Source organism: Ovis aries, chromosome 15 (assembly GCF_016772045.2).
Source record: "Ovis aries strain OAR_USU_Benz2616 breed Rambouillet chromosome 15, ARS-UI_Ramb_v3.0, whole genome shotgun sequence".
In the NCBI taxonomy this organism is placed as follows: Eukaryota; Metazoa; Chordata; class Mammalia; order Artiodactyla; family Bovidae; genus Ovis; species Ovis aries.
The window spans coordinates 49,848,937-49,874,551 of NC_056068.1; the positions used below are offsets into that span (position 1 = coordinate 49,848,937).

Below are 25,615 nucleotides of genomic sequence, written 5' to 3' on the forward strand. Positions count from 1 at the left end.
GCAGATGGCAGCATGTCTCCTCCCATCTTCAGTTACCTGTTGCTAAAGCTAAGTTCTAGGTGAATCCAGCTAAGAAGTGGGCCTCCCTACTTCCACCTGCTGCTGCTGCGGCTGCTAAGTCGCTTTAGTCATATCTGACTCTGTGCAACCCCATGGACAGCAGCCCACCAGGCTCCCCTGTCCCTGGGATTCTCCAGGCAAGAACACTGGAGTGGGTTGCCATTTCCTTCTCTGATGCATGAAAGTGAAGTCGCTCAGTCGTGTCCAACTCTTAGCGACCCCATGGACGGCAGCCCACCAGGCTCCTCCATTACTTCCACCTAGGTCCCACATATGGGGCAGGGACTTCACCTTGGATGCAGAGCCACGGAGGATATTGGGGAGTTGATTGCCATTTTCCTAGCTTATAAGACAGCAATTATACTCTGGGAGAGGTAAGCCAAGAAGGGTACTGCCACCCTTCCATCAAATGCTTAGCTACTAAGGTGGGGGTGTCAAAGAGAAGCCATTATCAACTGACCTTCAACTCCAGAACCATAGCTCAGAGATTTTCCCTGGTGGGAGAAGCAGGGTTTAAACAGAGTTTTTTTAACCTCTCCCCAAAGGAAATTATTTTATTTGCAACAGAATGTGAAGAGTTCAATACTAAGGGCTCTCTGAAAAACAGTGAAAATTGTGGTGAAAGGCAACTGAGAGGAGATGGGTGGATTCATTAGAGATATAGGTTAAACTGTAGGCTAAAGAATTTGCTGATGAGAACAAGGAAAAGAGACAGCTGGGAGGAGCCCCCTTGGATTAGGAACAAATCTCTAACACTGATCTCAGGAACTATCCTTTCAAAGGAGCTCTGATATGGTTGGATCAGTCTGTGGAGAAAACTTCTGCCCCAGGGCATTGTTGAAAGCAACAGAGTAATAATCAAATGACAACTAAGAGCACTTAACAGCTGAGTGTGGCCAGGAAAAGATAGTCAAAGACAGCCCTGCCAAAACCACTGCCATTCAAAGTGACTGCAGGCATATCCAAGGCTGTACCCGCTGAGAAGCAACATCAGAGGCTTCACATTATAAGGAGGTGGTGGGAACAGACCACTGAAATAATCTTTCTAGTCACCAAACAAATAAACAAGTAAATAATAATAAGCCTCAGAGGAGTTGGGAGTTGTAGCCAGAGTTGCTACAGTATACTATCAAAATATCCACTAACAACATATATATTGTGCATGTATGTATATGTGTGTGTATGTGTGCATGCTAAATTGCCTCAATTGTGTCCGACTCTTTGCAACCCCATGGACTATAGCCTGCCAGGCTCCTCTGTCCATGGGATTCTCCAGGAATACTGGAGTGTGCTTTCCTCCAAGGGATCTTATCAATCCAGGGTTTGACCTCACATTTCTTTTTTTAAGCCTCCAGCATCTTTTATTTTTCCTAGAACCTGTATACAATTAACTCTAGCAGGGCAGTACTCAATACTGTTTAAGCCTCACATCATTTCTTATGTCTCCTACATTGGCAGGCAGGTTCTTTACCACTAGCACTACCTGACAGAGACGGCAACGGCACCCCACTCCAGTACTCTTGCCTGGAAAATCCCATGGATGGAGAAGCCTGGTAGGCTGCAGTCCATGGGGTCGCTGAGGGTCGGACACGACTAAGCGACTTCACTTTCACTTTTCACTTTCATGCATTGGAGAAGGAAATGGCAACCCACTCCAGTGTTCTTGCCTGGAGAATCCCAGGGACGGGGGAGCCTGGTGGGCTGCCATCTATGGGGTCGCACAGAGTTGGACATGACTGAAGTGACTTAGCAGCAGCAGCAGCAGCACTACCTGAGGACCCCATACATATATAGATATCTCTTTCTCCCCCACCCCATATATATATATATATATATATATGGCATGCAAAATAACAAGGCAGTGTGACCCATACACCAGGAAAAAAGCACACAACAGAAATTGTGAGAGCAACCAAATTTTAAACTTAACAGAAAAAGGCTTCAAAGTAAACACTATAAACATGTTCAAAGACAAAAGTAAACCATAAGTAAAGAAGTAAGGGAATGTGTGATAACAATGCCACATTAAATAAGGAATATTAACAGATAGAAATTACAAAAAAGAACCAAAGGGATGCAGTAGAGTTGAAAAATACAATAACTGAAATGAAAATTTCAGAAGAGCTCAACAGCAGCTCTGAACCAGCAAAAGACAGAAGTAGCAAATCTGATGATGGACTAAAAGAGACTATTACACAATCCAAAAAAACAGACAGGAAAAAGGGATGAGAAAAATGAACAGTTTCAGAGGAATGTGGAATACCACTTTGCTCACACGCATAATGGAAGGATCAAAAGGTGAGGATGGGGAGTTCCCTGGTGGCCTAGTGGTTAGGATTCTGCACTTTCACTGCTGTGGCCTGGGTTCAATCCCTGATGAGGAAAATGAGATCCTGAAAGCCACAGAACTTGGCCAAAAGAAAAAGGAGAGGATGAAGAGAAAGCAGCAGGGAAAAAAATTAGGGCTTTTCCAAAGCACAGGAAAACCAAACAAACTTTTTGGCCAACCCAATACAAAAAAATAACACCTGAGAATTTCCCAAGTTTATTGAAAAGCATTAATCTAGTCATCCAGAAAGTTCAACAAACTTCTGTGTGTGTGTGTTAGTCGCTCAGTCGTGCCCGACTCTTTGCGACCCCATGGACTGCAATCCACCAGGTTTCCTCTGTCCATGAGATTTTCCAGGCAAGGATACTGGAGTGGGTTGCCATTTCCTTCTCCAGGGGATCTTCCCAACACAGGGATCAAACCCGGGTCTCCTGCACTGCAGGCAAATTCTTTACCGACTGAGAGAATAGGATAAATGCAAAGAGACTCACAAACAGACACATCACAGAAAATGTTAAAAGCCAAAGGCAAAGAGAAAATCTTAAAAGCAGCAAAAAAAAAAAAAAAAAAATCATTACACATCAAGGAAGTTAAATAAAATCAACAGCCTACTTCTCATCAAAAACAATAGATGCTATATATCCACAGAAAAAACATGGTCCAAAAGCATACATATACCCCAATGTTCACTGCAGCACTGTTTACAACAGTCAGTACACGTTAACAACCTAAATGTCCACTGACAGAGAAATGGATAAAAAAGATGTGGTACGTATATGCAATGGAATATTACTCAGTCATTAAAAAGGATGAAATAACTCATTTGTAGCAAGATGGATGGACTTATAGATCGTCATACAGAGTGAAGTAAATCAGACAGAGAAGGAGAAATACTGTATCACATCCCTTATATGCAGAATCTAAAAAGAAATAATACAAGTGAACTTATTTATGAAACAGATTCACAGAGAACAAATTTATGATTCCCAGGAGGGGGAAGGATAAGGGAAAGGGATAGTTAGGGAGCTTGGGATGGACAGGTACACTCTGCCATATTTAAAATGGATAACCAACAAGGACCTACTGTATAGCACAAGGAGTTCTGCTCAATGTTATGTGGCAGCCTGGATGAGAGGGGAGTTTGGGAGAGACTAGATACATATATATGTATGGCTGAGTCCTTTTGCTGTCCACCTGCAATGATCACAACATTGCTAAACCAGTTATACTCCAATACAACAACAACAACAAAAAAAATAATTGATGCTAGAAGGCAGTGGGATTGCAAGTTTAAAGTGCTGAGAGAAAAAACTGTCAACCAAGAATCCTGCATTCAGCAAAACTATCTTTTAAAAGCAAAGGCATAATAAAGGAAAACAAACACTGAAAAATTCATTGCTAGATGACATACCTTATAAAAAACCTTGAAGGAAGATCTTAAGGTAAGTAAGGGATGCCAGATAGTCATTTGAATCCACATTAAAAAAAAAAAGATTTTTTTTAAAATAAATTCATTCATTCTCTTAATATATATTGAGCAGGCACTATTAATATACAATGAGCAGCACTGAGCCAGACACTGTTTTAGGTACCAGGGACTTAGCAATAAACAAAATAGCTCCCTTGCCCTTTTGGATTAAATGATACAATTCAGAAGGGGATTATATCCTTAAAAATAAAAGCTGGCAAACAAACAAAAAAAGTCTAATGTATAAAAAAAGTATGTATATATATGTATAACATTTATTAAAAAGTATAACAATGACCAAGGTGCCAGAAATGGGGTATACTTGCAGACTTCATTATTAAGTAGCATTGTCTGAGAAAGACCTCACTAATAAGAAGAATGAGAAAACACAAAATATTTGGAAACATGAGGAACTTATCAAAGAGGATATCTGGGAGAGGACTATTTCAGACAGAGGTTAGAGCCCTAAGATAGGGAAAAAAAATAAAAAGGAATGTTTGAGAAACAGCATGGAGTGTGACTGGAGTAAAAAACTAAGAAAGTGAAAGTGAAGTCGCTCAGTCATGTCCAACTCTTTGCGACCCCATGGACTGTGGCCTACAACGCTCCTCTGTCCATGGGATTTTCCAGGCAAGAGTACTGGAGTGGGTTGCCACTTCCTTCTCCAGAGGATCTTCCCAACCCAGGGATCGAACCTGGGTCTCCCACATTGTAGGCAGATGCTTTACCATCTGAGCCACCAGGGAAGTTCATGCTTAACAAAATAATAATAATAATAATAATAAGGGAGATATATAAAGAGGAAAAGATCCTAACGATAAGTGGGAGTCAGGTCACATAGGACCTTGCTGACTCTTGTGTTAACTTTGGCTTTCACACTAAAGGAGAAACAAGGCTATAACAGCGTTTTGAGCAGAGGAGTGAAATGATCTTGTTTACATTTTTTTAAAGCTCTCTGGCTTCTACACTGAGAATAGATTATAGACATGGTGATTTGTTAGGAGGCTGTTGCATCTCAGTGCCTGCAGGGGAGTAGTGGTGAGAAATGAATAAACTTTGGACACATTCTGAAGGTAGAACCCACTGGATTTATCATCAATGGATATGGTGTGTGAGAGGAATTAATGGATGATTCATAATATTTTTTGGCCCACGCAATGGAAACACTGGAGTTGCCCTCAACTGAGATGATGAGGTTGAGGAAAGAACAGGTTTTGGATGATGTGATATTTAGAACCTAGTTTGGGTCATGGCAAGCTTCAGACACCTTTAAAATTCTTAGAAGAAAAGATCAAGGTAAATCACCATGATCTTGGATTTGGCAATGGATTCTTAGATATGACATCAAAAGCATACAACAATTACAAAAAAAAAATTAAACTGGACTTCACTGAAGTTTAAAATTTTTGTGCCTCAAAAGACACCATCACGGAAGTGAACAGTTAACCTTAGAACGGGGTAAATATTTGCAGATGATGTACCTCATAAGGGATAAGGGACTTGTATCTACAATGTAAAAAGAATTTTTACAACTCAATAATAAAAAGACAAATAGCTCAATTAAAAACTAGGAAAAGGATATGAATAAAACATGGATGGACCTGAAGATTATCATATTCAATACTGAGTGAAGTAAGTCATACAGAGAAAGACAAATATAATATCATTTACATGCACAATCTAAAAAAAATTAAACAAATGAAGTTATTAACAAAACAGAAACAGACTCACAGACTTAGAGAATGAATTTACAGTTACCAGGTGAGAAGGCTTGGTGGGGGATAGATTGGGAGTTTGGGATTGGCAAGCACACTGCTATATTTAAAACAGATAACCAATAAGGATCTATAGTATAGCATAAGAAACTCTGCTCAATATTATGAAATAACCTAAATAAGAAAAGAATCTGAAAAACAGTTGACACATTATATGTTTAACTCAGTTTGCTGTATACCTGAAATACAAAATTTTTAATCAACTATGCCCAATATGAAATAATTTTTTTTAATTTCTCAAAAGAAGATATACAAATGATCAATAAGCATACGAAAAAATTTTGCAAATCAAAACCATAATGAGATATTATTTCACATCCACTAGGATAGCTATAATTTTAAAAATCAGATAAAAACAAGTGTTAGTGAGGATATGGAGAAATTAGAACCCTCATGCACTGCTGACATGAATGTAACAATATTCAGTGACACTTTGGAAAAAGTCTGGTAGTTCCTCAAAGGGTAAACATAGAATTACTATATGACCTAGACCCAGCAATTCCACTCCTAAGGATACATTCAAGAGAAATAAAAACATCTGTCCACTGGGAATCCTCTGCTAGTCCAGCGGTAAGGACTGTGTGCTTTCACTGTCACGGCCTGGGTTCTATCTCTGTGTGGGGAACTAAGATCCCAGAAGTTGTAAGGCATGGCCAAAATAACAATAATACAAAACTTTTTAAAATTTTAAATAAAAGTAAAAATCTGTCCACAAAAAACTGCACGACGGCAGAATTATTCATAACAGCCAAAAGGTAGAAACAACTCAAATGTCCATCAACTGATGAGTGAATAGCAAAATGTAGCACGTCCATACAACAGAATATTATTTAGCCATAAAAAGGAATGAAGTTCTGATATATGCTACAACATGGATGAACCTGGAAAACATTATATTGAGTGAAATAAGCCAGTCACAAAGAACCACATATTACATGACTCAAATATGAAATGTCTAGAATAAGCAACTCTTCAGAGACAGAAAATACATTAAGATTAGGGGACTAGGAGGCAGGAGGACAATAGCTAAAGTGTACTGGTTTTCTCTCTGAGGTGACAAAAATGTTCAAAAATGGACTCTGGTGATAGTTGCATATATCTGTGAATATATTCCGACTCTTTACAACCCCATGGACTGTAGCCTACAACGCTCCTCTGTCCATGGGATTTTCCAGGCAAGAGTACTTGGAGTGGGTTGCCATTCCTTCTCCAGAGGATCTTCCCAACCAAGGAATCAAACCCGGGTCTCCCACATTGCAGGCAGATGCTTTAACATCTGAGCCACCAGGGAAGTCCATAAATAACCATTAAATTATATATTTTAAATGAGTACAGTATGTGAATTATAGCCCAATAAAGCTGATTTTTTTTAAATGGTAGGTTCAACCAGGGGCCAGGCAAACTTTTTTGTAAAGGATCAGACAGTAAATATTTTAGACTTGGTGAGTCATACAGTCTCAGTTACAACTACTCAACTCTTTTCTTCCGTGAAAGTAGCCAGGGACAAGATGTAAATGAGTAAGAGTGGTTCTGTGCCAATGAATCTTTACTTATGGACACCGAAATCTGAATTTCATATAAATTTCACATGTCATAAAATTCTTCCATGGGTGTTTTCCCCCAACTATTCAAAAAATGTAGACGTTATTCTTAGTTTGCAAACGCTATAAAAACCAGGAAGGGGGTCGTAGAGATGCCCCTGGACTGAATGCACCTAGTTCTCCCTCCATTATGGCTTCGAGCACTAAGGAAGTTTCTCTCCCTTAACAATCCCCATGAACAAGAGTCAATTTTTATTTCCTTTTCAGTTTTCTCCCCAAAACACTACCACCCCTATGCGTGGCTTTCCAAGACCCTGGGAAATACAAACCCAGCCAAGCACTCAACAGCAGGAAAACCTCCTGGACCCCATTTCCAAAATAGAACACCAACTCATACCAACTTGGTAAGAGTTTAGGGCTCATGTGTTCCTTATAATGGCCAATCACCGTTGGGCAGTGAGTAGGTAGAGGAAAAGGCTTGGGAACAGAGAATATAAAAGAGTAAGGCAAATTCATGTCCCCTTTTCAAGAATGCTCTGGCTCTTAATTCTAACAATATTAAAAAAAGAAATCCTTAAGAACAAATCTCATATTAGAGCATGATGGTACCACAAGAGAAGGCAGAAGGGAGGAGTGAAAATAGGAAGCCTCTATTAAGAGGCATTTGCTCATTCATTTGCCCAACCAGCATTTACTGAGCAGTGACCACGTGTCATGTCCTGTGCTGGGATCTGAGGACACAAGAATTAATCATGCTGAAAAGCACCTGGATGAGTCAGATATATGGCGGAAAGTCAGTCTTTGAAGGCAAGAACTACTGTCCTGTGTGGAGGAAAGGGCTATGGTTCAATCCCAGAGAAACACCTCTCCAATCCTCTTAACCCCACACCGCCTGAGACCTCACAGTTTTCCACTGAACTAACCAGGGAGCTCCTCACCACCCAGAGACATCAGAAGGCTTGTGAAGGGACATATGGGGAAAAAAATCTCACAGATACAGACTCGAATCCCATCGGAACCACTTACTCACCACATCACTTTAAGCCTGCAAAATGTAGATGACCTCACAGTTACAATGGGGAGACAGTGAGATCGTGGAAGGCACAGTCCCTCACACTTCCTACACGTAGAAGGTGCTTCATGAATGTTTGACTATTCTGAAGCTGGGTCGCTTGGCTCACACTGTGAGAAATGATGCATCCTGAGTGAACCAGCACTCAGCCTCTGAGTTCCAGCAGCTTCTAATCTCAGCCCTTCCTCCTCGAGATGCAGGACTGCTAGGTGACACAGAGCCTGGTTCTCACCAGTCATGCCATGTTGCTGAGGTGCATGCCTATCTGACCTACACTTGCAAGGGCCTGATGCTGCTGGGCACTGAGGGGGAAGAGGACAAGCTGGGTAATAACTACCACTATTGAAATGTTCACACTGCATTACGGTTTACAGATGCTTCTTTACATCCATTATCTTACTTGAGCCTTATGCCAGCAATTAATGGGATGTATTGATATTACTAGTATCACTGTCTTGTAGATGAAGAGACTATTCCCTAGACACCGTCCTCTTGAAGGAAGTGTCCCTGTTTTTTTGCCTCCTGCCTTAACTCACAAAGTTCTTCTTTCGTGGAATGCTCCTCCTTCTTTCTTCATTGGTAAACTCTGCTCTCCTTTAAAAGACCAAGTTCCAGTTTTACCTGCTCAGCAAGGCCTGCTCCTGACATACCTCCAGTCAGAATTAGAGCCATCTCTGTTTAAAATCCTTCAAGCTCATCATCTTTGGGATGAAATCCAAGTTTCTCAGTATGGCTAAAATCTGGCTGGCTCATGCCTGCGTCTCCAACCACATTTTCAGCCTCTCCCTCCCTGCTCCACCATTACTTTCTATGCTCACAGTAAAAGAACCACTGAGTCACAGATCCCTAAGGACATCATACTCATTCCTCCACTTGCTATATACTCTTCTCATCCCCAGGTTAACTCCTGTTCATCTCAGGCATCATCTCTTCTGAGTCATCTTTCCTGGCATCCTAGAATGGGTTAAATTCCCTATTCTGTGTTTACAGATCATGCAGTGCTCATCTCTCACCACAATACCTACTAGGATTGAACACACAGTCTTTCTGCCTCACTAATATGTGAGCTCTCTGCAGGTAGAAAAGTTGTCTTCCTCATCAGTCTTTGCATACTCAGCATCCAGCACAGAGCAGACAGTAAATATACCTAGAGAAGGAAGACAGGAAAAAAAGGGTGGGGAACACAAGAACAAATAAAGGGGGTGGTGGTGATCCTGGGTCCCTCAAGTGAATGAGACACTGCACTGGAAACCAGTTGTTTCTAATGCACTTAGGTACACTGAATGTGACGCACACGTAGATACAGACATGCACAGAGAGGCTGGCATCAACACAAACACCAATCAGGTATGAAGACAAGCAGGGCCTTGGAAACCAGTGGCCAATTCCTCCGCAGACAGGAAGATCCAGAAGCTTACTTAATACTTGAAACAGAACTTTTCTCTCTCCTCCGGCTTGACCGTTTTTGGCCGTAGACCACCCTTGCATTCTACTGCCACGTTACAGGGCCCAGATCCTGCCTGGACTGGCAGCATCTTCGGGTCCCTGTTTACCCCCAAGTCCTGCACACTGTACTGCACCCTCATCTTTCTCTCCTAATCTTTTGCTTCATCTTTGACCTGGTTTATGTGTCTTCTCTCAGCTCCTTCCTTGGCTCAGTATTCCTCCCCTCCTCCACTTCTTATACACAGCACCAGGGAAGCCTTCATATGCACACAGACACACCTAAATACAAAAAGACACATACAGATACAGAAAGGCACAAAATGATGTATACACACACAATGGCACAGACAGACATATACACATATATAGACACCCACAGAGAAGCCTTACAACTAACCCCTGCCATTAGCAGGACTGCCATCCAGAACAGACAAAGCAGACTCACCAACAAAGACGGAAGGAAGGAAAACAACAGTCTGCTTGGTGAGAAAGAATTTCCCTATCTATCAAAGCAAACCACCGTCTGGGTTTTCCTGGAAACATGAGCGAAGCCATCTGGGGGAGCTGCTGCTTCACCCTGTATCTGGCTAAGGCGCTGGGACAGATTGCAAACGATGCCTACTCCCTCGGATGTGTAGCTCAGCTTGTCTAGCAACAGCTACCCTTCCCTGAGTGCTGGCTGACAATGTGTCTTCTGCTACACCAGCACATGTTAGATTACCTCACCCCTATTCCTCTTGAAATTCCCACAGTCTCCTGTGCACGCCACCATTACAGCCCTGAAGATGTGATGTTGTCATTGCCAGTTTACATATCTGCCTCTCTCATTAGCCTAAGGGCTTAAGAATGGCAAAGAGTATCTTATTTTCATCTCTATTCTATTCTACAGATGAGGCAAGTGAGCCTCCAAATTACTTGGTCATACAGCTAGTACACTGGCAAGCTTGCATGTGAACTCAGGTCAGACTCCAAAAGTTCATGTTTAGGCTTTTTAAAAGTCAATTTCCAAATACTCTCAGAAACCCACAAAAACACCAAGAAGCCCTCATCAAAGTTAGAGAAAGGCCACAGAATTTGGACTCAGTGGGGCTGCAGCCTGGAAGCTGACTGTGAGCCAGCCCTGGTAAGTGAATGCTACAGCCATCCATTAAGTAGGTATTTACAAGGAAAACAAGGATAGGTCCTTTCCCTAGCCGAAAGAGCAGGTTTCACCTGATGAATGATACCATTCACTTATTCATTATCTCTGTTCTGTCGAAAGGACCCAAGCAGACTTCAGTTTGTGCTCTGTCCGAATTAAGGGCAGGGGTCAGCATGTTCCACAAGGCAGGAGATAAGATGGTGACTGCATCAGGAGATAGGCGGGGAGCTAGAAGGCAAAAAACCCACAGGGTGCCTCCATACTGTAACAGTCCTTTAGTTCAAAGAAAAAGAACTGCAGCAACAGAAAGGTATACATCAAAACTTATGCTGAGGTTATTTAAATAATTGTGTGTGGTTATTTTCTTCTGCCCTACTTTACACGTAGTAAATGTAAACAAACAAACAAACAAACTTCAGGCTGTCAAAATTGTTCCAAGAGGAAACAAGGAAATCCATGTTCAGGACTGGGTCCAGGGGAGAACTCTGCTTCTGAGGGGCAGCATGGTAGCAGCAGTAGAAATTAGAGGAAGGCCCTGAACACAAGGCAAACTCAGGAAAAATAAAACTGGGGATAATTAGCCAGCTGCCTTTGACATCTCCCCTTATGGAGTTCCATATGATAAGGGGCTGGAATTTGATTCGGGTCCCTGGTCTGTGGGTGAGAGGGAATTATTACCAGGGTTCTCCCTTAGCTTCCCTAGAACAACTACCAAAAAAGAGAAATGAAGGGACAGAGGGCAGGAGGAAGAGGGAAAGGAATTCTCCCAAAGGCTCTTCAGTCTGGTGTCCTCAAAGCCATCTACGCCTGCCTAGAAAGAGGCAACTTAGCTGTCAGCTAGCTAACCAGGGATCTCTGCTTCCAGAAACCATGGTAATTTGGACTTGGAAGCACCTCTGCATATCTGTCAAAGTAAGGAGTGGGAGAAATAAAGATGGAAGTCAACAGGGTTTTCAATGTGTTTTTTTTTTTTTACAGAGCCCTAGGGATTCTTATGGGTTGGGCTACAGAAAGGCAAGTAGGAGGTGACCACTACTTCAACCAATGTAGTGACACTTTTACTTTTTTAACATCTTCACTGAGTTATAATTCATTGTCAACTTAGTATACAACTCAAGGGTTTTTAGCAAAATCACAGAGGTGTACAATCACAAGTCTGAAATACTCTCATCAGCCTGAGGCAGATCTGAGTTTCAATAACCCCTAAAAAATGGATAACTATGAGCTACTTCAGTCTCAGTTTCCTTACCAGTTGTATGGAAAAATTACTATCCACCCCACAGTAGAGGTTTCTTGTAAAGATGATGTGAGCAAAGTACCCAGCACCATCCAAACACATCACAGCCGTGTAAGAGTTGAAAAAGAAGTAGTAGTACAACTGCTGGCAACTAAGCCACAGGCTGGGCACTCCCTATACATGAGGTCATTCCATCTCTGCCATAATCTTTCTAGGTAAGGATTACTATCCCTATTTGACAGCTAGGAAACGTAAGCTTACAGAGAACTTGCCAAGGTCATGCAACTATTGATTGGTGAAAGTAAACCTGAAACCCCCATTTTTCTTGCTCCAGTGCCTGCGCATTTCTTTGCTCAGTCACACAGCCTTTTAGCAGTCTCAGTATCTTCCTTTCTTAAACAATAGCCCTCTTGTATGTCTTTCTCTAAGTCTTTCCTAATGTTTTGACTATAGTGATTTTACCTCCATTCAGATTCTGTATGTGATTCACAGAACAGGGCAGAGGGGCAAGGAAGGGGTCACAAACACGTCTGGAGCCCAGACCCTAGCAACTCCTAGACACAGCCCACCATTGACTTAGGTTAGTTCCGGCCAGGAACTCACAAGTCAGAAGCACCCTGTCCCCCATATCATTGACCAGCTAACTCTATACTCTCACTCTGCCCCAGAGAAACAATTTAAGGAGCACACAGCAATAAGATAGGATCTTCGCTTTCAAATTAAAAAACACATAACTCATCACCTTTGTGTGTAAGGCCCTGCGACAAGCACTATGGGAGAAGCAGTGATGGATGAGACCTGGTTCCTGTTATTGGAGGCACTCACAATCTGGAAGACAGACAGATGAACCCAACTAATTACAATATGGAGCAGAGCAATATGCAGATAAGGGCTTCACACCCAGTACTCTGGAGCATGGGAGAGGAAGGATTACTTCCCAATGTAGGGGAACAAATAGGATTTCTTGGAGGGAACATTTAATCTAGAGCCAGCAGTTCTCAACTGGGAGAAATTCTATCCCCCAGAGCAACTGACATGTGCTCAGTTGCTCAGTGGTGTCCGCATAGACTGCAGCCCATCAGGCTTCTCTGCCCATGGAAAATTTCCAGGCAAGAATACTGGAGCAGATTGCCATTTCCTCCTTCAGGGGATCTTTCCAACCCAGAGATTGAACCCTCATCTCTCTCGTCTCCTGCACTGGCAGGCAGATTCTTTACCACTGCACCACATGAGAAGCCAATTGACAATTGGTGATAAAAAAAAGTTTTGGGTTATCACAATTTGGTGGGGTTGGAAACACAGTGGCTGCTATTAGCGGCCAGTGTGTAGGGATGGTGCTAAATATCCTACTATCTGGCCCAAAATGTCAATAATGCTTGCAGCTGAAAAATCCTGATCTAGGCCTTTGGTGGACAAGTGGAATTCTCACAGGTAAAACTAGGCGACAGAATGATACCCAGATGAGGATTTATCTGGAGCAAAGGCATAGCGATACTAGGAGCATGTTTGAGACGGCTGCAGCATAGAGTAAGAGAGAGCAGGGTAACAAGGACTAGTCAGGTGAGCTAAAGTCAGACTGCAGGAGCACTGATAGGCAGGTCAGAATTCACTTTAGCAAGTGAAGGTAGGCCACTCTCTTATCATGTCATCATCTCTATACAGAGTTAATAAAGCCTAGCTCTTGGAGTGGCTGAGAAGTAAATGAAACTGTGTATGTACTCAGCCGGCAGAGGACTTGGTACATTCTACGAGTGCTCCTTTTCCACCATACTCCCTTCACAAGGTAGACTAAGGTTCAGAGCTGTGCTCTAGAAATTCCAGTAGTAGTGCAAAAGGCAAACTTTTAGGCAGTAATACAATCAAAATCATCAGGGTACAAAGCAAGTCATTCTAATAAAGTGCTAAATGAGCAATGGAGACTGCACTGCACGAGTTAATACTGAGATGAGAGAGATCAGAGGGGTGAGAAAGTCAGGGAAGGTTCATGAAAAGTGAGCCAGGGGTATTCCAGAGGACATCTAAGACTGATACAGACAGAAGCAGGAAGGGATATGAGAACTTAATTCCCAGAAAGGAGAACTATCTGAGCAAAGAAAGGCACCTGGAATAAACACGGAATGACTATGACCCAAGAAAGACAAGTGTCAGATCAGAGTGGTAGGAGGTGTGTCTAAGGCTGGGAAATTCCCTGGCGGTCCAGTGGTTAGGACTCGGTGCTTTCATTGCCATGGCCTGGCTTCAATCACTGGTCAGGGAACTAAGATCCTGCAAGTTGGCAGTACAGCCAAAGGAAAAAAAAAAAAAGGCTAAGGCCAGATTTGAAGGGATGGAATGCCAGGCACAGGAAGTTGGATGGAAAAACAAAAGGAAACTCAAATGTAATTTTGGAAGATCACTGACAGCATGGACATATGCTGGTGGAGGAGAAACTAGAAGCAAGGGAATACTAAGAGTCCACAGCTACCCAGATACAAAGAAATGAGGTCCCAAGCCTGAGGAGGGAATAACAATTATTATTAGTCATGATGATAACTTATGAGCATAATACAGCTATTTATCTTCATCCAAATTAGCGCATGCTGGCCACAGTACTGGCTCTGTGCGAGAAGTACACAGGTTCCTATGGACCACTGCCCCTCCAGTTCATTCCTACTGATCCTCTGGCTATCTGCAAGTGGAACTGCCTGCTGCCCCCCTTAGGGTTTAGTTTGCCCGGGCCTGGTTCCACCTGGGGCCAGAGTCCATTCTTCCCCAACTCTCACAGCCTCCGAGGACCTAGCATGCCTCTTGATGGAAGTAAACTTTCATCCTGCTGAAGTCAAGGAGATCTGATGACCCTACACTTTGAACATGGCCTGTTCAAAATCCTCTAACCTTCCAAATAGGTAGGAGGAAATTATAAGTTCTCACCTAGACCTTTTCAAAAGATAAAGGCATAGGCAGGGGCTGAGTGAGCTGACAGAGAAGCTGTGCCCCTAGAAACATGTGTCCCTGCTCTATCACTCCCCACTTCCCTTAACATCAGCCACTTGGATGAACTACCTCCTGCAGTGGCCTGGCTCTCGGCATGTCAGCCAAGCTGCTGAGGGTGGCTCCCAGAGTTGAATGCACTGGTGCCCTGGGATGATGAGGGAACTGATTTGAAATTCTTGCGATATAGGCTAGCCCTCACTATCTATATCATCACGCTGAGGGAGGGATAAAACATGAATTTGGAACCTATCATATGCCAGCCTTTGTGCTTGGTGCTTTGCATACATTAACTTCTTACAACAACCATGCAGAGAGTCGCCCTCCTCAAATATTAATAGCGGAATAACTGCAGCTCAAAGAGGTGAAGTGATGTGCCTATTTGTTGCATAGCCAGTAAGAGGCAAAACCAAATTTTGAACACAGGCCTATCTATATCAAAATGCATGCTCTTTCTGAAGATAACAACAAAAACTCATGGAGACTCTTCTGTATGCCAGGCACTGCACTAAGCATTTTACATGCACTATTTCTTTTTTAATCTTTATTTATTTGGCTGTGCCGGGTCTTAGTTGCGACACACAGAACCTTTGATCTTTCTTGCAGCATGAGGGATCTTTGGGTGCATCATGTGGGACCCTTAGTTGCAGCATGTGGGACCTAGTTCCCTGACCAGCGATCAAACCTGGGCCCCCTGCACGGGGAGCGTGCAGTCTTAGCCACTGGATCACCAGGGAAGTCCCTATGTACATTATTTCATTTAATCTTCGCAATAGCTTCATGAGGTGCCCAACATCATCACTCCTCTTCTAATGAGGAAACTGACGCTTAAAGAGATTAAGTAACTTCTCAAAGTTTCCACAGCTGGTAAAGGGAGAGCCAGGTTTAAGCCTAAGTCTCTGTGACTCTGCAGCACAAGCTCTTAACCCTACACTATGTTCTACAGCAGACACAACAGGCACTAAAGGAAGCATAAGTATATTTTGCAACTTCCCAGTTCAGTTCAGTTCAGTTCAGTCACTCAGTCGAACTCTTTGAGACCCCATGGACTGCAGCACGCCAGGCTTCCCTGTCCTTCACCAACTCCCAGAGCTTACTCAAACTCATATCCATCGAGTCAGCAATACCATCCAACCATCTCATCTCATCTCTGTCATCCCTTTCTCCCACCTTCAATCTTTCCCTACATCAGCGTCTTTCCCAATGAGTCAGTTCTTCGAATCAGGTGGCCAAAGTATTGGAGCTTCAGTTTCATTATCAGTCCTCCCAATGAATATTCAGGACTGATTTCCTTTAGGATTGACTGGCTTGATATCTCTGCAGTCCAAGGGACTCTCAAGAGTCTTCTCCAACACCACAGTTCAAAAGCATCAATTCTTCAGTACTCAGCTTTCTTTATGGTCCAACTCGCACATCCATACATGACTACTGGAACAAACCATACCTTTGACTATATGGACCTCTGTCAGCAAACCAATGTCTCTGCTTTTTAATATGCTGTCTAGATTGGTCATAGTTTTTCTCCTAAGGAGCAACAGTCTTTGAATTTCATGGCTGCAGTCACCATCTGCAGTGATTTTGGAGCCCAAGAAAATAAAGTCTCTCATTGTTTCCATTGTTTCCCCATCTATTTACCCTGGAGTGATGGGACCAGATGCCATGATCTTACTTTTTTGAATGCTTAATTTTAAACCAGCTTTTTCACTCTCCTCTTTCACTTTCATCAAGAGACTCTTTAGTTCCTGTTCGTTTTCTGCCATAAGGGTGGTGTCATCAGCATATCTGAGGTTATTGATATTTCTCCTGGCAATCTTGATTTCAGCTTGTGTTTCATCCAGCCTGGCATTTCACATGATGTACTCTGCATATAAGTTAAATAAGCAAGGTGACAGTATACAGCCTTGATGTACTCCTTTCCCAATTTGGAACCAGTCTGTTGTTCCATGTCTGGTTCTAACTGTTGCTTCTTGAACTGCATACAGGTTTCTCAGGAGGCAGGTAAGGTGGTCGGGTATTCCCATCCAGTTGGTTGTGATCCACACAGTCAAAGGCTTTAGCGTAGTCAATGAAGCAGAAGTAGATGTGTTTCTGGAATTCTCTTGCTTTTTCTATGATCCAACAGATGTTGGCAATTTGCTCTCTGGTTCCTCTGCCTTTTCTAAATCCAGCTTGAACATCTGGAATTTCTTGGTTCATGTACTGTTGAAGCCTAGTTTGGAGAATTTTTAGCATTACTTTGCTCGTGTGTGAGATGAGTGAAATTGTGCGGTAGTTTGAACATTCTTTGGCATTGTCTTTCTTTGGGATTGGAATGAAAACTGACCTTTTCCAGTCCTGTGGCATTACAGCTTCCCAGGCTCATAATAACCTATTCATCTTCATCCCCCCAAATGTGTGATCACACCCTTGTGTAAGACTCCCATCTCAGTCTAACAGCATGCTTGCTACAGTGATATCAGTCAGTCATTCCATGCACGAACATTAAAATACAAGTGTCAGATAGGTAGCTTTCCTGGAAATACAGAGAAAACAGAACAGCAGCAATAATTAGCATTCACTGAGCTTGAATTGTGTGTCATTGCTATGCCGGGAACACTTTTCTTAATTAACATATGATTACATTAACTGTAGTGGAGGGGGCAGAATATTTTCCTATGAGTTTTAGTACATATGTAAATTCTTATAACTGCCCCACAACCCAGACACAGGACAGTTCTATTACCAAAAAAAATTCCCTCATGCTGTCCCTTCATAATCAAACCCACGCCATATCCCTTATCCCAGGTAACCACTGATCTGGCCTCCATTCTTATAGTTTCTCAGAAAGTCATTAGATGTTATCATATATTAATAGTATGTAACTATTTGAGATATGGCTTCCTCCCCTCAGCATAACGCCTTTGAGATTCCTCTATGCTGTGTGCATCAGCAGTTCAAAAGTTTGTTTTCTCCATTCACATATTGAAGGACATCTGATCTGTGTCCCATTTTTGGTGATAATGAGTAAAGCTGCTAAAACATTTGTGTACAGGTTTTAGTACAAATATAAATTTTCATTTATCTATGGGATAAATACCTAGAAGTAGAAATGCTGAGACATGTATTAAATTATGTTGTTCAGCTTTATAAAAATCTCTGTAAGAGTTCAAGTGACTCTTCCTCATCACATGGTACTTGGTGTTGACCACTTTTTAATTTCAGCCATCCAAAGAGGTGTGTAGTGATATCTCACTGTGGTTTTAATTTGTACTTCCCTTATTGTGGCCAACAATATTGAGTATTTTTTCATATGCTTGTTTATCATCCATATGCCAATAAGAATTGTTTAATAGCTAAACAAATGTCCTTTATTTTCTATGTAGGCCCTACAGAAGAAAATAAAACTGCCCTCAAACTGTCTGGTCCAGTCAAGGGGCCAGTGTTTTTAGGAAGGCTTTTGTCTACACACCTCAGACTGTCAGGACAGGCTGAAATGCCATACCATGGCTGCAAATCCTTTGCCCAAAGGCAGTGTCTCCACCAGAGGTTTCAGTAGAACACAGGTCATGAATTCCCACCCTGCCAGCCTGAGAGAACTCCCTATTAGCTTTACATGGAGGACACCAGTGTCAACAGTGCCATCTTGCTCATCTGAAAGGCCCTCAACCCTTGGCTGCCTAGGATAAAAGCAAGCAAGGACAGCACCTGAGAAGCCAAACTGGCTTCCTCCACACAAATGACTACATATTTTCTGTAAAATGGTGGCTGAATCTCAGCCATAGAACATAGCAGAGATAGAACAATTAGAAATGAGAATGAATCAAAGAAGAGACAGAACTATGAAAAGAAATCCCAACAATGCATACGGGAATGCGGGCACTAGGGTAACAGTGCAAGAGGCTGTGCAGACCTGCTCCAAACGATCCAAAGAAAGTTAAGACTGTTCCCAATAGTCTGTAAGAAGGAAACCTGACCTCAAGAATGGCTAACATTTTTAAATATCTAGAAATCAGGTTATAGTTCAGGTATCTGAAAAACTTACTGATATAAGGCTGAATAAATGAGGCCTGAATGTAGTATCCTTGCAGACTGCTATTAGGCTCCTTGGGTAATAGCAGTTCTGTTAAACGGGCCATAAAAATCTCAGGTCCTTGCTCACCGGCACAACCAGGGTTTCATCTCTGCTGTCTCAGAGTCCATAATCCAATGTTCCAAGCTCTGAGCTGTCCACTCAATGGGTCTAGTTAGATCCTGAACTCCATATATGTTGAGACTGTCTTAAACACATAGACTTTGCTACCATGACTATCTGTTTCAAAAAGAAAGTAGCTTGTAACTGATCATGAGAAACCCAGACTGGCAGGTCCCTCTGCCCACCAGAGGCCTGGGACTTCAGGGAGAGCACAGGAAGAAGCCCAGGCAGGCAGAAGCTCCACTGAAAAAGAACAGCTCACCACTGGCACAGGGAAGAGCAGGGTGACAGCTTTTGTGTTATTTTAGAACAGTTTGTGCTGATGAGCTTTTTGTTGTGGTACATTCCTCTAAAAAGAACATTTTCTTCCTCCTCTCATTGACAAAGTAATTCAGCAGAAAGTGAAAAAAGAAAGAGGAGCAGATGACAAAGATATCCAGGAATTTGTGGACCTTGGAACATATCACCTTCTTGACTGTGGTGCCATGCACCTCCCAGTCGGGCGGCCAGGTCCTCGGAGAGACATCAGGAAACCTCTTGGCCTCTCTCACCACCAGGAACATGACACTATTCCCAGCACAGACAAATAAAATCTGGGTCCTTTGAAAGCCAGTGACACTGCTAGATGTGACCAAAAGCTCAGATACGTTCATCATGGCTGTTGTCCTTAAAAACCTACAGCTGCCAGATCGTATACGTATCTCAGCCTGGTTGCCTGGGCCCCCTTTCCTTTTCAGGTTTTTGTCCTGTGGTTTTCCACCACAGTCACACTGTCCGACCAAACCTACCAACCATGCTTCTTCTTCCTGCCTCCACATCTTTGCTCATACTCCTTCCTACTGCTCAGGCTGCCCCATCCCTTTCCATTCTATCTCAATTCTGCGTTTCCTCTAGGAAGTCTGTTTTTCTCCTCTCATTAGACATTATCTAGTTCAACCTGATACAACGATCCCCTCGGTAGATTAATGAGTGGAGGATTGTGTTCTACTTGCCAATCTTCAGTGACAGGGAGTTCACGATCTATCTACCAAGGAAGCCTCTACTATGACGAGATAGCACTGTTAGGCGATTCTTTACTCCAGAAGAACAGGCCCATATTTCACTTTCCCCACAGTGGTCCTGGTTCTGCCCTTAGAATAAGAGAGACAAGACAGCAGTACTTAACAGCATAGGCTTTGAAATCAGATCTGTGCTCATACTTCGTGTGTCCTTGAACGAAATGCTTAACCTTTCCAAAATTCCAGTCTTGACGATAATACCAACTTCATAAGGCTGTTAACAAAGTTAAAAGAGTAACTATGCAAAGAGCTTAACACTGTGCCTGGCATAGAGTAAGAATTTCATTGCTAACCATTATCGTCTTTTAAGCCTGATTCCTCTACTTCTATTTTATTTGAAGATAGGAATTATATTATCTGAATCTTTTCTTTTCCAAGTTAAAGTTTCTTCATTAGATTGTAAATTATACAAGGACAGATGTATCGCTATGTAATTATATGTATTTACTATCACATTCCCCACATCTAGAACAGTGCCTGGCACATATATAATAGATACTTATAGACACTGAATTGTACTGAATGCTCTCCATTTCATGGTTTTCACACCCCTCATCAGTCATGTCATTCCTTTGTACAGGATTTCACTGCTTCAAGATGTTTCTGACAATGTGAAATCCAAAACTGAATTCAAAATTTAAAAGCAGACTAACCAACAGGAAGGAGAGACCAGAATTACCTGCTCCCTCAAGATATACACCATATCACTATGAGAGATTTGGCATAATTTGGCAGCTTCACCAAAGTGCTGGCTCAAGTTGAGCCCAAAAACAACTGAAATTTTTAAATCTTCTCACACATGATGACTTTGTACTCTGGGCTCTGTGGAACTGGAGCTGTAGTAATGCCCAAAGGTGAAACAATAACAGGGCTCTTCCATCCAGAGATTCCTCTCGCTCTTGCTGTCTGGACCAATCAACTGACTTCTGGCAGTTGCAGCCTGGAATTCAGAACGACCTTTCTAGGAACCTCTGTCTCTTCTTCACAAACAGAGTATAAGTTTCCAAAGGGCAAGATCTGACTGCCTTGCCTTCTCCTCCACATGCCAGCACAGGGTTGAACACAGAGTTAGGACAGATGGGTGCCCTCCACCTCCAGCAGGAGTACAATAAGGATGCAGGCAAACTGTACGGACCAGCCTCAGGGTTCCCTCTCCCTCTCAAACAGCACAGCTCGGCCAGTGTTGTGCTTCCAGCTGGTAGGCAGACGGGGGCCGGTCCAGACACAGACAGAGAGGTCAGGCCTGCTCTCTGACAGGCCAGCTCCTCGAGGCTGCTCTGCTGAGAATCACCTGCCCTGGTAGGGATGCGACCCTAGAGAACAAGCCAGTAACACCTCTCCCCAGGGAACAGCCTGTCTAAACAGCTTCAGGGACTGTTCACACAGGAAAAGGAGAGAGCCACGCAGGGTGAGGGAGCTCACCTCATCACTTTCTTCCACATCCACATCACCATTGGCATCATCATCCATCAGCTTGTGGATGCTGCGGACTGCATCAAAGCTGAGCTTCTCATCCTCACTGTGGCACAGGGGCTTGTCGATCCGGCAAAACTCTGTACAGGAAAGGCAAGAGACAATGTTACAGGGGGCTGCCGCCCAGCTCTATTACCCACCTGTCTCATTGTCCCTAGCTTCTAACGCCTGACTCCACTTAACAGCGAGAAGAGCGTTTCTTATTAACTGTCCTCCCCGTTTAGGAACAATGCTTTAGTATCCTAATAGTTTCTTGGCAGGAAGTCAAGCATAGGACTAGGAATACACTGGGATCTACACAAAGAACATGAATAAATAACTCAACAAGAAAAAAAAAAATACAAGTGAGAGGAAATACAAATAGTCAATGAACACAGGGAAAGGTCTCACTAGTAATCAAAGAAATACATATTCAAAAGAAACAACAAACAAATGTAAATTAATACAATGTCTCTAGAAATAGGAAAACAGCCCGTTTGTCCTAATGCCAGAGTACCACATAGTTTTCCTCTTCGTTCACTTTGTCACTGCCCATATACATAATGCCAGTCACAGGCTACCCAGGGAAACCCTTCACATCTTACGCCTTCTCCGAGACAGCCTTCAGCTGCTACCTATTAGACATCTAAGGTCCTGAGCATGTCTGACACAACTGCATGGGAGGTGTGGCGTGAAGCTTCCTCTGCCCACCACCATACAGTTATACAGCAAAATACCACCCAGCCCATTTCACGACACCTAATTACTTTGCCGACTAAGGTCCATCTAATCAAGGCCATGGTTTTTCCTGTCGTCATGTATGGATGTGAGAGTTGGACTGTGAAGAAGGCTGAGCGCCGAAGAATTGATGCTTCTGAACTGTGGTGTTGGAGAAGACTCTTGAGAGTCCCTTGGACTGCAAGGAGATCCAACCAGTCCATTCTGAAGGAGATCAGCCCTGGGATTTCTTTGGAAGGCATGATGCTGAAGCTGAAGCTCCAGTACTTTTTGGCCACCTCATGCGAAGAGTTGACTCATCGGAAAAGACCCTGATGCTGGGAGGGATTGGGGGCAGGAGGAGAAGGGGACGACAGAGGATGAGATGGCTGGATGGCATCACTGACTTGATGGACGTGAGTCTGAGTGAACTCCGGGAGTTGGTGATGGACAGGGATGCCTGGCGTGCTGCGATTAATGGGGTCGAAAGAGTTGGACACGCCTGAGCGACTGAACTGAACTGAGTCCTCTTAGGAACCTGGAAAATGCCTCGCAGAACGAGCCTGGAATCTAGCTGTAGTTCTACTATGTGGCCCTAAGGAGATCACTTCCCTTCTTCAGGCTTCAAGTCCACTATTTGAAAAAGACATTTTAACTAAAGTTTTTGGCATTTCTTCCAATTCCTAGAGTGTAAAATTCCTCTTTTCTTTTGACCTTGATCTTGAAAACTACTTTCTAGGCAAAATACTCTTCAAATCATCCCCAAAGAAGATAGAAGAAAGATCCTGATTTCCCAAATAGAAGAAGTCACAGAAGAGGAAGCAAGGACAAGGTGAAGAAGCTGTGGCTGTGAAGCCTTCTAGAAAGCCCTAATCAGAGACCTGAAATGCTCTCATCCATCTAATCATTTACTTATCTGCTGGTCAGAAACACAGACAAGATCTCTCTTGTCACCTCTCTATCACTTGCTAGTCACTCAAATCCTTTTCAAAATGAGGAGGGGTATAAATATTAAATTTTTTAAGTCTCAGATGTAACTCAACAAAAGTGTGTTGACTATTGAAGCTCTCAGATGTTAACAGACGTATCCCAAGTCAAAAGCCACTATAGAGGCACAACAGGAGCCAGGGCCTACTGACTCCCAGGCCAGCACTTCACCTGCCTGCCTTTACACCAAGGTAACCAGATAGCTTTAAGTTAGTTGTATCTTCTGGAAGCCATGGATGGTAATGCTGGTAAGAACCACACTGAAAAAATGGCTTTAGAGAAGAAAAAATAAGATAAACAGTATGCATACAAAAGAAATAAGTACCTCCACAGACTCTATGTTCCTCTACCTCTGTCCTGGCAATCTGGAGCAGAACATGGAAGGTGGGGTAAAGGTGTGGTGGATACGGAGGGAAAAGAGTAGAAAATAGCCCAAATTCAAGGCACTGTTTCTAATTTCCTCACCAACAAGAGTTCTTAACACGATTGCTTCATTCATGGACTCCTATCCACTACTTATCACAAATTGCAGCAAGTAATGACTAGCTCAGAGATGAAGCAAACAGCACTGAGACTGGCATAGCCAGCATAACACTTTCCTTCATTTATTTCTGTATTTACACTACTCAGAGGCATATATAATTGCCTATATGAGCTTTTCTGATCAGCATATGATATGTCCATTCAAACAACATTTATCGAGTACTGTTTATATGTCAGGGTCTATAATCAGCCCAGGGGATGAAGAGATGAGGCAGACCTCATCTTTGCTCCCAAGGAGCTCAGTTATAAAAGCGAGGGGCTCTGCCAGGACCAGCTTGGGTGAACCTCACAGTGTTGCTGTACATGCTTTTATTATAGCATTTATTGACTCATATTTAAATTATATGTGCTCATGCCTATCTTTTCCACTATACTGTGGGTATGAAATGCCTTAAAACGTAATATATTAGATTTGAAAAAAAAAAAGTGGGGAAAATAGGCCATTAAAATACCAAGTGCTAAGTGCCATAATAGAAAGAACTGAGGTTATGCTAGGAGTCAACTTTTTCGGTAAAAGACCATACAGTAAACAGTTCAGGATTTATGAGCTATAAAGGCTTTGTTGCAGCTATGAAACTCTGTCATTGAACACAAAAGCAGCCAAAGACAAAACATGAGTAAGAGAACTCAACTGTGCTTCAATAAAACTTTATTTACAAAAACAGACAGTGGGCTGGATTTGGCCCTTGGACCATACTTTGCTGACACCATTTCTAGAGCTCCCTAGGTAGTACAACTGAAGCACACTGGATCAACAGATTTTTGACCCAAAACAAAGAAATCTAATCTTTTCACTAGCCTGTATCCACACACAGGATTATCTGAAGTAAAGCATTTCTATTAGGCTTTTTAAAATAATGGAAATAGTTTACCAAGCTCTAGGGACTGGGGTCTCCAGGCTGGGCCTGATTGGCCTACAACAGGTCCAACAAGTTTGGGCTTCAAACATCAGGCTGTAGTTTGTAACCTGATCAGACAGACAGGTAACTTTTGCTTCTGGCATCATTTGGCACAGAGAAAGGTTAAAGGAATTGAGGTTAAGGGAATACAAAGTCTTGATGCCCAATACTGCCATAGAATCCTGTCCAGAAAAATCATGTCAGACAAAATTCACAAAAAATCTCTTCAATGGAGCATTGCCTATGTGGTCTCTCTCTCCTTCCTGAGATCTTTAGTATCTTTCTTAATATATTCCAACCTGGCAAGGTTTCACAGACCCATCTGGAAATTACCTTAAAAAAGCCACACATTTAGCAACACATTATTACTACAGTGCAAGAGCCCTGCCCTTGGAGTCAGAATACATATGTCAAAATTCTGGCTTCATCAGTTACAATCATATGATATTGGACAAGTTGTTTAACTTTTCCCAGCCTCCAACATCTCACTTGCAAAATAAGGATAATTAATTCTGCTTCATATGGTTTTTGTGAAAATTAGGTAAGATTACAATTGTGAAAGCACTTAGCATAGGGCTTGCATGAAATTGATGCTTAATACATTTGTTACCTCCTTCTTTTCTGCCAGAGCAGCAAATGAACAGTTCCCATCTTTCACTAACTTCAGCCACTTTCCCTCTATGGACCATAAAGAATCAAATAAAGGAAGTACAGTCCAATCAAATTGCTCAAAAGAATGTTCCTAGGTG

The 25,615-nt window shown here is 42.5% G+C and overlaps 1 protein-coding gene across 5 annotated transcripts in view; it reads right to left on the reverse strand.

The window, feature by feature from the left end:
* The window catches only part of STIM1 (stromal interaction molecule 1), a 195,599-nt gene that overhangs the window by 59,936 nt on the left and 110,048 nt on the right, over window positions 1-25,615 (reverse strand). For all 5 annotated transcript variants that reach the window (XM_004016270.5, XM_004016271.5, XM_012095960.4 and 2 more), the window contains exon 2: window positions 21,691-21,821. In XM_004016270.5, coding sequence (XP_004016319.2) covers window positions 21,691-21,821 — 131 coding nt within the window. The remainder of the gene's footprint in view (window positions 1-21,690; window positions 21,822-25,615) is intronic.